At 38.1% G+C, this 12351-nt stretch overlaps 1 protein-coding gene across 6 annotated transcripts in view; it reads right to left on the bottom strand.

The window, feature by feature from the left end:
* Positions 1–12351, bottom strand: part of MAP3K20 (mitogen-activated protein kinase kinase kinase 20) — a 158292-nt gene that overhangs the window by 60607 nt on the left and 85334 nt on the right. For all 6 annotated transcript variants that reach the window (XM_072961177.1, XM_072961179.1, XM_072961176.1 and 3 more), the window contains exons 6-8: positions 12278–12306; positions 12023–12160; positions 5441–5527 (exon numbers count right to left, since the gene is read on the bottom strand). In XM_072961177.1, the coding sequence (XP_072817278.1) occupies positions 5441–5527; positions 12023–12160; positions 12278–12306 (254 nt within the window). The remainder of the gene's footprint in view (positions 1–5440; positions 5528–12022; positions 12161–12277; positions 12307–12351) is intronic.

The raw sequence follows: 12351 nt of genomic DNA, 5'->3' as shown, positions 1-12351 counted from the left end.
AAGAAAAAATAAACCAAAACAAAATGAAACACAAGGATTTACTCATTAAAGGAAGGAAATACTAATTGAAAGGTACAAAAGAATTAATTTAGTGGCATAAACAAGACATTAAATTTAAATCTTCCATTAATTAGCATATGGCAGGTGAGAATTCACATTTAGATTTGTATCTAATCTCTAAAGATACTTACAGGTTTCCTTGAAAGAGGAATCACAGTGGATGAAGAAATCAGGTTCGGCATAACAAATGTGACAACACATAGAATCAAACCTTAGAGAAACTATAGTGGGAGAGGAGCGAGTTGGAACATAAACACTAACTCTGAAACCACAAGTCTGTCACTGTATTGTTATAGGCAACTATGAAATATAAAAACAGGTCAGGTAACTAGGAAACCAGTTCAGCTTTGGCAATAGGTGTACAATTTCTGAGAACATCTTGAGCACAATCATGGAGATAATTTTTAGAAAGTGTGCATTTTCTTTTTGGCAAATGAGACATTCTGAATGGATGACTCACTGTGGCTTAGTTTTGGCCAAACCCATAAACTGTAAGGACTTGACAGAACAAAGATTATAATGAGAGTATCAGTCCTGTTCTCACATTCTACAGCAGTGGTTCTCGCAGAACATGTAACGCCCCCAGAGGCAGTTTACAAAGCTACAGAGGCGTATTTGTTTTGAAGACTGGAGGGCTGCACCTGGAGCAGGTCAAGAATGCTGGCCACCCTTCAATATGTATAGTAAAGCCCTGATTAAGAATTCTCCTGCATTCATGAAAATGAATATACGTATGTATATGCATGACTGGGACACTGTGCTGTACACCAGAAATTGACACATAGTAGCTGTACTTTAATTTAAAAAAAAAAGAATTTTCCTGCATTCCACTAAACTTCAAATGTCCTGTGTATTCATGTAAATAAAACAAGCAAACAATGAGGTTTATAATGTTCTGATCCTAGAATCTTCTGATTTATAAATAAATACAGAGTATTCTTGAATATTTTTAAAATACGTTCAACTTTCTATGACTGCAACTACCAAATAGAATAAATCAAGCGCAGGTGCATTATTCATAACCTTACCAAGATTTTGGGAAAATGTTGCCTACGATAGTGTTGCTCATGGTACTTGAAGCACTGATACAACCTAACTCTACTTTGCATTTGTTGCTGTTGAATTCTATTTATTCATACGTGCCAGCATCTAAAACTGTTCCATTATCACCTCTTCGGTTACCATGCATGAGCATATTTATGTTGCAATACGTATTTGATTAATTTTTTCCTTATATTACATTTAGAGCATTATGCTGACTTAAAATGCAGTGTGTGTAGGTAGGTGGCACTACCTCTGAATTTCATCTCAGGGAAGAAGAGGGAGCATTAACACAGTTGGTATAAAGAGTGCACTGGATGTGAGAACCACTGTACTAAGAAGGTTTATTCTACAGCATCATTTGCCAGGAAGTTTTGCAAATAAAACATTCAAAACTCAATTTAGCTGGATTTGGGGGAGGCTACGTGTAAAACTTGAAAAACAGTTGCCTTGGCAAGAAAACAGACAATCTATATTTGGAATTAAAATAGAAATAAACCAAAATAAATAAAACCTTAAAGCAAAGTAGGGAAAAAAAAAACCTCTCCAAGTTATGGGCTACACTAAGCATTTTTAAACTTCAAGTCTTGGCAATTGCATAGAATAGAGCAAGATGTAGTAAACGGTATTATATTTACTATAATGTGAACTGGAAATCTTCTGATGAAGGTCAAAAGGAAAATCAGTTTTTTTTGGGTTTTTTTTAGTGTAAAATGGCTGGGGATGGCAACTAATAAAAACAGAGAGTGACTGCAATTATGTGACTAAATGTACTCTGTGGGTAATGAAAAATAAGCTTTCATAAAGGGTAGCATTTCCAGAATAACTTTAGCACAACATCTTCCCAAGGACTGAAATGTAAAATAGATGAATATGGACATTGATCTTTTCTACTGTCTTTTCTTACTCAGACTTTTTAGATGCCACATCTGAGACATCATAAAAAAAGACAAAATTATTTAAATTATCTGACATGGTCAAATATCAGTTAAATCCTGACTCAGACACTTTAAGGGATTATTTTGGGGCACTAGAAAGTACTTTAAAAGAGAATCCAAAATACTTAAGTCTCAGTTACATAACTGTGGGCATTGCTAATGCATTAGAACATTCTGAAATAATCAGATATTAGCAGCAGATTTGTAACACTACTTACAACTTAAATATTTTAAAATAAAAGTTTCAAATTTGAAATTAAAATATTTCCCAATCACTAACTACTAAATCACTAAAAAAATGACATTTTTAAAAAAGATCACATTTTTTTGCACCATTTTCTACATAAGATTCAATAATTATTTTTTAAGTCAAGTTTGTTACCTTTCTCTAAAGTCCTTTTTCAAAGACAATGGATTAAGTTTTTGAGGATTTTTATGTTAATTAGGAACAGTAGTTTTGCTACTTAGAACAAAACACGTTTAAGTATTTATAAAGATAGAAATTATATTGCCAAAACATGCTGAATGACTACTAATTAATTTTTATGGAAATTACAAAGGCAGATACACATATCTGTAAGATTTTAAAAATGTATTGGTAATACCCTCTTAATTTCATGTCTTCTATACAGGTTCATTGTTTGCTTTGTAAAGTTCAACAGCAATTTATGGGTTCTAGTTTTAACAGGATTTAATAATAGGAAAAATTATTGTTTGAAGACCTTATTTCATTATTAAGGGTTTACAATCAAAGCCTTGAGATACCATTTTTAGAAAGTATTAATTTTCCTATAGATGCAGAAAGCAATCCTAAATGGTGAAACCAAATAAGGTCCGGAGTCTAGTTAAGAGTAATGTGTCAGTGTCAATTTTCTAGTTTGGGTATTATACCATACTTGTATCTCACCAGTGGGGGGATGGGGTGAAGGGTATACAGAATTCTTTGTAATATTTTTGTAACTTCCGATGAGTCGAGGATGACTAGCATTCTAGGGTGACTGGCTCACTTTTAAAATGTCTCCCTGAAAGTTTAAACATGTCATTCTTTATTTAAAAGATGGCTGTTTAAAAAAAACACTGTTTTCTCTTTTCAACTCAATAACCCAAGATATTCCAGAGTAAAAATAAATAAAGTAACAAAGTTGAAGGGATTTTTATGAATTATATTTAAGTCAAAGTCTCAATTTTATTATGAAATGAAATAAAACTTCGGGGATTATTTTCATGCTATCTCAACAGAATTTGTCTTGGGAATAAGTGCCTCCATTTATGAGGCAAAATGAAGACACTTGAATGACGACAATGGACACTATTTGAATTTAATTCCCATATTTTCGATGAATGAAATAAATATTGTACACAATGAGAACAGACAGATAAAAATCCTTGCAATACCCAGTTGTGCTTAAGTTCATTAGAAAGTCTAGAAAACTTATTTCACCATGTGGGTTTCTTTCCACTTACTATTATATTTAATAAATATAGCACGGGAGGCATATGAGTAGCCTCCAGCCACTATTAGTTGATCATCATATCACACTGTGGATAAAATGCTCTAGGAGACCCTGGGGAGACAGGAGTGGGTGGGGATGGCCTCCTCCTGTACCTTTCGAGGAGGTTCTGAAGGTTATTTATAGATGATTCCCAGCCCTCAAGTCAACTAACCCAAGGCAGCTTCTAAATTCATTTTTCTCTTCGGCTTTAAAAATCCTTGATGGATACTCCAGTGTTTTGAAAGTGCTTTAGATCTGCATCTGTTTGGCCATCCTTTAAATGAAATACTATTTTTAAGTATTAATTATTCTGTCTTAGACATTTCGGAGGGTTCAGTTAGCTTTAAAAAAAAACTTCCTTCTTGTTTATGTTGAAATGACGTAGAGGGGAAAAAAAGACATTGAGTGCTCTGCTCCAAAGTCAACAGAAGGTCAATAATTTTCTTCACTCTCATTTGTAAACCCAGAACCAAACATCCAACCATCTCTCTGGCAAAAGAAACAGAACAGAAACAAGGGGGTTCTCATATCATGAAAATAATCAGCTATCCTGTGTGTGAGGTCTGATTTCAGAGTATACCAGGAATAACCATCACATTTAATTAAAACAGAACAGCCTCTGTGAAACAATGAGTAAGGCACATTCTTCAATTTAACACCTTTTCGTTTTTCTTAAATTGGCAGCCCTCTCCCATCAAGTCCAGCTATCACGAACATTTCCTCCATTCGCAACGGCTCAGGAGGACAAATTAATAAGGTAACTGTGGATTATGTGATCTAAAATATGGAAACTTGGTTTCTCTCTGTCAATAGCCGCTTTTGGATAGATCCAGCTTGTTCCTGCACTCACATGGGGAGCAGATCAATCTCATTCTTTTAAAGAATTAAAAAGGGAATAGCTCTCCACATTCACCTTTTTGAAAATTATTTTCTCCTAAGGTTGCACCCTTACCTTTTGTGGAGGGCACGGATAACATGTGGAAATGAAGACGTTTTGCGAAATAAGGCTGTTTTGCAGCGTTGCAAAGACAACTGTGTGCTTCCATTACTCGATCTAAGTTCTCATAATACCTTGATATTGGATGCTTCATCCTTATGCTGAGAATTTCCATGGCTGTGCGTTTCAGTCACAATTTTAAACCTTTCAAAATGTAGTTGCTCTCTTTGATATGAATGTACCATGTCCTCTGATGTAGGCTCATAGGTCCAACTAACTGAAAGCCTCAATTTGTGGGAAGAAGAAAAGCGAGGCTGGGGACACAGCACAAACGGTGTTTACGCCACTGAAGTTCTTTTGAAATGGAAAGGCTCTGCATGAAGAAGGGAACAGTCCTGCCACTGCCTCGCCAATTCCAGTTAGGAGCTCATCTTCAATGTAGTGTTCAACGTAGGTGGCAAAACTGTAATTTTTCCCTTTTTTGAAACTATTTTTTCTTCCTTTATTTTTGAAATTCTCATCTAAGCGACAGTTTCTTGTACTATAGTGACTCCTGCTGGGAGAGGTAAGTTGAAGTAGCTGAAGGTCTCTTACAGATATATCAACTCCCGGACAGTAAAAAAGATGTCCTAAACGCAGGAGATGGAGTTAAACTGTTCCCCTACCTTGGACGCAATGGCTTCTTTCATCACTAAGAACAAACCCCTAGGTTTTACAATTGAGACTGAGAAACTAGTACAGTACTTGTACAATTTTTGATCTACAGCATCACGACGTGAAGCTGCAACAATTAGATGTAAAGGGTCCATTCATGAGGAATAACATCACTTTGACCCTTTGTGTTAGCTCCTACTGCTAATCTTTCCATAAGCGTGAACTTACTTTCAATTTGAAGAAGATGAAAAAGTCTTTTGCAAAACCCCAATACTGTTTTCTGATCTATGTACCTGAATGGAGAATCGTAGTCTTACCTCGTTTTTTTCCACTACAAGCCAAGCTACTTGTAATCCTTCCAAACCTTTAAAGGGGACCTCCCTTGTTAGCATCTCCCAGAGAACCTGGAACAAAAAGAAAGTGGAATTTTTATTCTTGTACTTTATATTTTTGGTATATTACTGAAACTTCATCTAATATTTAACTGTATCCAATTACCAGACACTACCAACTCCATCGATAGAAACTTGGGCAAAACGCATAGGACTCCTTCCATAAATTTTACATATGTATATTTTTTGTTGGCCTTTTTTTATATATATTTAAAAAATCTGATTTAGAAATTAGAACATCTAGAGCCAGGCTTAAAATTTTATGAAACCAATGAGCCTAAGGGATTTTACCTTGTAAATTAACAGAATTCTCAAGTATCCCCATAAATTAGATTTTATATTTTGTTAGTTAAAACTCTTTCCACCTTCAACCTCTGATAAATTTCTCTATAAGATAATAACTGGAAATTCAACCATATTTTCAAAGAGTCAAGGACAGTATCATTAAAAAAAAAAATTGAGCCCCAGATCGAAATCACTGGGTAAACCACTTACTCCACAATGGTAGGTACCTGCAAAAGTGTCACATTTAGATTTCGTGTTTTGGAGAAATCTCTCAAAATGAGTCAGTCTAAGGAATTCATTTTCATCCACCTATAACATAGTTTATTACACTATATTCTAAAATGTAATAAACACCTTATATACACATAAAGGCTGTGTGTATGTATATGTGCACATATGTGCAAATTTATGTGTGTGTTCATCTCTCTGCAGTCCCTGAGATTAGCATGCTTCATAAATCCGCACTGGAATATGCCCAAAGAAAGCAAACTGAGGCTGGGGATGCCGAAAACAGCCAATGACTTTGCACTCTCTTTAAACCCTGAGTAAAGGAGATTTTTACTCTCAGTTACTTTCTCTGTTTATACAAATGAGTATCTAAAGCTGAATCTACTGATACTTTGCGAAGTCCAAAAACAACTATAATTTTATCAATAATAAGCATAATAATAACCACCACTGTCTTTGACTGAGTGATTATGTTCCAGGGGATCTGCTATGCCCTTTACGTGTGTTATCATGAATAAGCTCAGTCCCACAGGTATCATTCTCACTGTATGGATGAGGAAACTAAGGCGTAAGGGAGTTACATAAACTTGCCCAAAGACACTCAGCTAACAAGTGGCAGAGCTAGGATATGAGCTTGCTGTCTCACCCTGCAGGTCCAGGTCTTAACCACAGGTAACCGCAGGGAGGGAAGAGCTGCTGCAGGAGAAAGGGAACAATGGGTCTTGCTTTAGGCATGGAGCCCTGCAGAAGCCAACGAACTCAGCACTTTTTATTTACATTTCTCTTGTTGTAAAAACAAAAACCCATTTCTAAATAAGAATGTAAGTTTAAGATATATTCCAGCAAAGCCTATAAATCTTTAGTTCTATATCAGAGCTCGGTCTTATTTGAGCCATAACATGTGAAATGAGTTCTGGCTAATACGAAGATAATTAGCAGGAAAATCAGGGAAATTGGCAGATGCTGCTCAAGCGAGAGAGAAAAAAAATCCACTGAAACCTCTTTGGGCTTTTAATCAAGTGTGTAAGGTACTTCTTTAGAAGAGCTACTGAATAATTCTATTTGAGTCACAGAAGTGATGAGGGAAAGGTAAGGGGCATCCCAGAAGGGGAGGAACCGAGCGAGCACTGCAAGTAAAGGAAGGGTGAGAACCGGAACAGGCGTGGGGTCGGGTCACCCTGACACAGGGTCCGCCCGCACAGGGGAGGGAGGGGACCGGGCGGCGAGAGGGCTGAGCAGGAAATGAAGCCCCTCCATCTGGTGTTGGGGTGGGGAGTGGGAGGAGTTTGAGAGCAAGGAAATGAACAGATCTGGCATTCCTAAGGAGGATGGCGAGAGTGACTTAACCGCTTAGGACCCTCAAACGTTCAGGTGAGCAGTCTGTGACCCCACTTGCAGAGTTTGGCCAGCCTGCCCGCACGATACGCCACACGCACACCCACGCGAATGAAGACTGCCTGGATTTTGGGAGGTAAAATGCAAAACCAGGAGCTTGGGGAGTGACAGCAGAAAAAGATTTGTGTCATTCCTTCTCCCAAAATATTTATCTGGAAGGCGTCCAAAATCTAGTAAGATCCGAGTTATATTTCTCTAAGAGTTCCAATGCTGGAAAAAATAAGACAGTTTCATTCGACTCCCTCTCTGTGTCTCTAAAGAGCTTCCTACAGTGGAGGGAGCCACTCCAGGGACAGGAAACTGTCGGGGCTGATGTCCTTAACTGCTGGGTTCTGAAGGCCAAGTCAGGTCTTTAACGTAATTCTAGGATAAGCACATTTCATGATTTCCTATTGTTTATTCGCCAGATTCAGAAATGTATCAAAAAGTCAGTGGCATGAGATAGGACAACAGCTTTTTCTACTGAACAAAATGACATTTGGCACAAAAAAGTAACATTGTTGAGGAAGTCACCTGAGGTCTAAAGGCATCTAAAACTGTGCCTGAAGATATCAGTTATGGGGCTGCAGGCCAAACATGATTGTGATCTGTCACCTTGAAAATATTTTCCAGCTCATTTTATATTGAGACGTCCTCACGTTTAAACTGCTCGCAAGGAAAATTTCTATTTTCAGTTTGCAGAAGAGAAACTTGGACAAGGCCGTGTACTCTTCCTGCCTTTTCTTCTACAAACAATGGGAAGCCATCACCTGAGCCGGGCTGGTTCTGGAACAGGGCTCACAGACAAGCGAGGCGGCGGGCTCTTTCTTAAGCCACTCTATTTTCAAAAGCCGGTTTTGGCTGAGACGCGTCTAAGGAGGTAATCCTTTCTGCATTGCCATTAGGAGAGCTTTGTTTCTAAAGAGTGGCAAGGCCTTGTGTTCTCAGAAGGCTTATTCTTTTAATGATTTTTGCTTTCCTGATGTCTTTTCTTTTTTGTCGCTAATATCCTAAACACTCCTGGTTTGGCCCTTCAGGAGAAATCATCAGAAGGGGACAGAAAAATCTCATTCCTTTAAAATAGAAACAATTGCCTGCCTAGCGAAGTTTACCAGCACAGAAGCAAGGATCACAAGATCCATTTCTGGCACTTCACCAGCACATTTATTTTAAGGCTGTGCAAGGCTGGCTAGTCTTGCCGTGTGTTAAGAAGAAACACAGGTTAATTAAGCTGGGGAGGGCTAGGGACTTTGAGACTGTTAAGAGCTAAATTCTTACAGCAAGTCTGAGAAAGAAAAATAAAAAGCAAAAATATATTGGGTTTTTTTGGGGGGAGTGGGTTTCAGAACCATCTCTATGTGACTGCTATGTGTGTGGGAGGCTCAACTAACAGAAAAGACTTTTAATGAACAATGAGATGTTTTATACAAACAGATATACCTGACATGAGTCCTGGGTATCCACCTATTTTGAAAGGACTTGTCAAAAATTCTAACAACCACACTGTTTTCCTAGATCGATACCATTTTTAAAGTTTATGGACTACAAACTTCTAAAACTATCATGGCCCCTACCTTAACAACTGTCCTCTCCTGGCTCTTTTTGGGAATACCTACTTTGGGCATGTAATGCTTTCTTCATTTTAAAAATATTTGTGACTTATTAAACAAAAAGCCTCGGTAAAGCAAGCTGTGTACTTTTTCTTTCACTAATGGTGTTAATTTAGAATAGAATGGGAAGGAGTCAGAATTAAATAAAATCCTGATTTGTCATTTATATCTAAATTAGCATATGTGCACGCTTCTGTGCGGAATTCTGCTGATGCAGCTACGGGGTAAGAATAGCCAGCAATCCTAGTAAACCTCCCTAAGATAGTAAAAGAGCAGACGCTGTTTTAAAACTAACAGGGTCACTGAGAAGGCATTTCTTTTTTTTTTCACCAGTTCAAAGAAGACCTACACAGGAGTGTTGAGTTGATATTTAAAAGCATGTGACTGAGGCAAACAGGTTCTGAAGAGCGACTTCGGGTATGTAAATACTGAGCCCCACTGGAAATGTTCAGCGACTGGCTGTAAAGTTTGCTTTTACGTTAAATTACTTGATAGACTGATTTGTCAATAATCATTTGTTAATCTCTCAAAACAAAAGCAGAGTCAGTAAACAAACAGACAAAAAATCTAATTTGCAAAGGGAAGGGTTCAAGACCCAGCTGCTGAGAAGTACTGAGCAGGCACTTGAAGGAAAAGGTTTTTAATAAAATAAGCTGAATGTCTGCAGGTTCAGAAATGTTCATTCAAACTACGTTTAAACATGGGGGCGGGTCCACGTGGATTATAAAAGGATACAGGAAGGAAAGACCCTAAGCTCCACGAACAAAGCCACTTCTTAACTTTGAGAGTTTACACGTGAAAAGGCATTGGTTCCCGGTCACCAGAATCAAAATTCCATTTCAGCTAAGGAAGAGCAGGTGGGTGCATTTCAACAAAGTCCCTGGCACCTGTACGGTTTTGGAAGAAGGCAGTGTGACGTGTGTTTTCATAAACGAGACAACACTGAAACCGAAAGTTCACTCTACACATGACTCACAGTCGTGCCTTTCTGGTCAAAAATGTCTGTGATAGGGAAATCCCAAGACTTGGGAAGAATTTTAAAAGTAAAAGCATTGTGTGAGAACTTGCAGAGTGTTAAAATGAGCCTCAAAAGCCGCCCGCTTCATATAGATGTGCAAAAGAATTAAAAAATACCCTAATTATCTAAATATGTTTATATATATTTATATACACGTGCAGGCGGAGGACAGAGAGCTGTGGTCTCCTGTCGAAGCACGAGAAACTGCTCTCCAGCCGTGTCGCTGGTCTTCCAATCCCTCCTGTTCCAGAGGGGTCTCAAACGACCGCCCGCTACAGGCTGCAGAGTGGTTTTAACAGTTTTAAAGGGTTGTAAAAAAAAAACGAAAGACTCTGTAACAGAGACGATAAGTGGCCCTCACAGTCTATTTACTATCTGGTACTATTTACAGAAAAAAGGTTGCTGGCTCCTGGTTCCACAGGATAAAATGGGACAATGGTTTCAAGAAGCGGGCAAAGTAAAAGTTCAGTTTCCCCAAGTTGGTGTCTAGCACAGTGCCTTACACAATAAATAGATCTTTGCTTAAAAACGAAGGAACATAACTTCATAAGAAGAAATAATCTCACACAAAGTCTTAAATTGCAACAAATGCTCTCATTTTTAGACTCCCCAGCAGATAATTTGTAGGATGGTTGGAAGGTAGTAACTTTTGACATACAGGACCAGCTTTAGAATGTATTTCTTTAGGAACTTGTGGGTTTTTTGTAGCCAACAAAATTGACACCGTATTAACTTGCTATACAAAAGATGTAGTTTGATTTAGAAAAAGCTAGCTAACTGAAACCAGCGGGAAACGTGGGTAATGAGGTCAGCAGTAAATACATAGGGACTGATGAACCCTAGAGAAAAAGATCTGGGTTTGACAGTGCTGGTCTCCTCCTGTACCATCAGCTATTACCTTCAGTTGAAAACACAGAAGTTCAGGAAGAAGAGGCATGTTGATTTGGTCTAAAGTTAGACTGTTTCTTTCCCCATTACTATGAAAATGTCCCTTTAAGAAGTAATAATACAAATAGACAGGCAGTATGACTGGGAGATGAGATGCCAAGACAGGAGTTCCAAACACCACTTGGTACGTTTAAAAGGATATACAGCATCTTTAGGGATTTAAAAAAAAAAAAACTTATCCTCAAAAAAGGGCAACAAATGAATTCCTTCCTCCACCAAAAAACCACTCTGACCACTTTCCCCGCCCTCTACTGCCCCACTGCCCCCATTTCTTTCTCTCTGCTAATTCAGATATAACACATTCCTTAAGAATGATCCATCTCAAAACTCCTCCTCCAGAAGCTTCTGCTCCTTCACTGATTCATTCCTGTGGTCTTTATTCCTTGAATATCCTACCCCTCAACCCCCACATTATTCTATTTTTGCAGCTGTTGCTCTGCTGTTATTCTTACGTGAGACCTCAGATTCATGTGTCAGTAGCCACTACTTTAGATGACTTGCAGCAAACATGGGCAAGGCCACGTGCTAACCAGTTAAGTCCATTTTTTTCTGTACTTTCCACTCACCAATCAGTTTAATAGTTGACACTCAAAAGTTTCCCATTGATAAAAAAAAATTTCCCATTAATTAACTCATTTGGCAGATCTACTGGTGGTTTTTGAGGAACTCATTACAATGAAGTCCTGTTCCAAATGATCCACGTTTCTACTGACTTAACAGAGATATTCTCCAGTTACCTGTCCACCCAGGAAAGCACACTCCACAGGAGGGCATCAGGCCCAACACTATTTTAGGTTCCATCCAACTTGCTTCTTGGAAATGGCGTTGGTTTCTTCTCTACACAGGACAAAATAACTCAGACGCATAAAAGGGATCAAAGTAAACATTCTAGTAATAGAAAGTGTTCTCTCTGTTGCCACTGGTCTCAGCATTCCACCAGGAACAGCATCATTGTCTTAAACCTGTGTTCAGTTGTGTCCTGCTTCTGTAGGGTGTCTGCTTTTTGTATTTCCTTTAGCAATAAAAAATGAGAAATGAACTCACCACACCATAGGAATATGTGTCACAAGTTTCAGACACAGGGAGACTTTGGATGACCTCTGGCGCCATCCACGGGAAAGTTCCAACCAAGGACATGTGTGTTGTATGGTTATGGAACCGGGAGGCACCAAAATCACAGATCTGAGAAAAGAGAAACAGGTATCAACTTTCTACTTATTGCTTAATAAAAGAGTTATTAGTCACAAACCTACGCCTGAAATTAACAAATTAAAAAAAAATTAAAACAAGTAGTCCTACCTTCAGCACTCCATCAGCAGCTATAACAACTAAAAGAAAGAAAAGATAAATTATGAAAATCATCAGAGTTGTCA

Source organism: Vicugna pacos, chromosome 5 (assembly GCF_048564905.1).
Source record: "Vicugna pacos chromosome 5, VicPac4, whole genome shotgun sequence".
NCBI classification, from domain to species: domain Eukaryota; kingdom Metazoa; phylum Chordata; class Mammalia; order Artiodactyla; family Camelidae; genus Vicugna; species Vicugna pacos.
The sequence above is the reverse complement of the archived record's forward strand: the minus strand, read 5'-3'. Positions and strand labels throughout refer to the sequence as shown.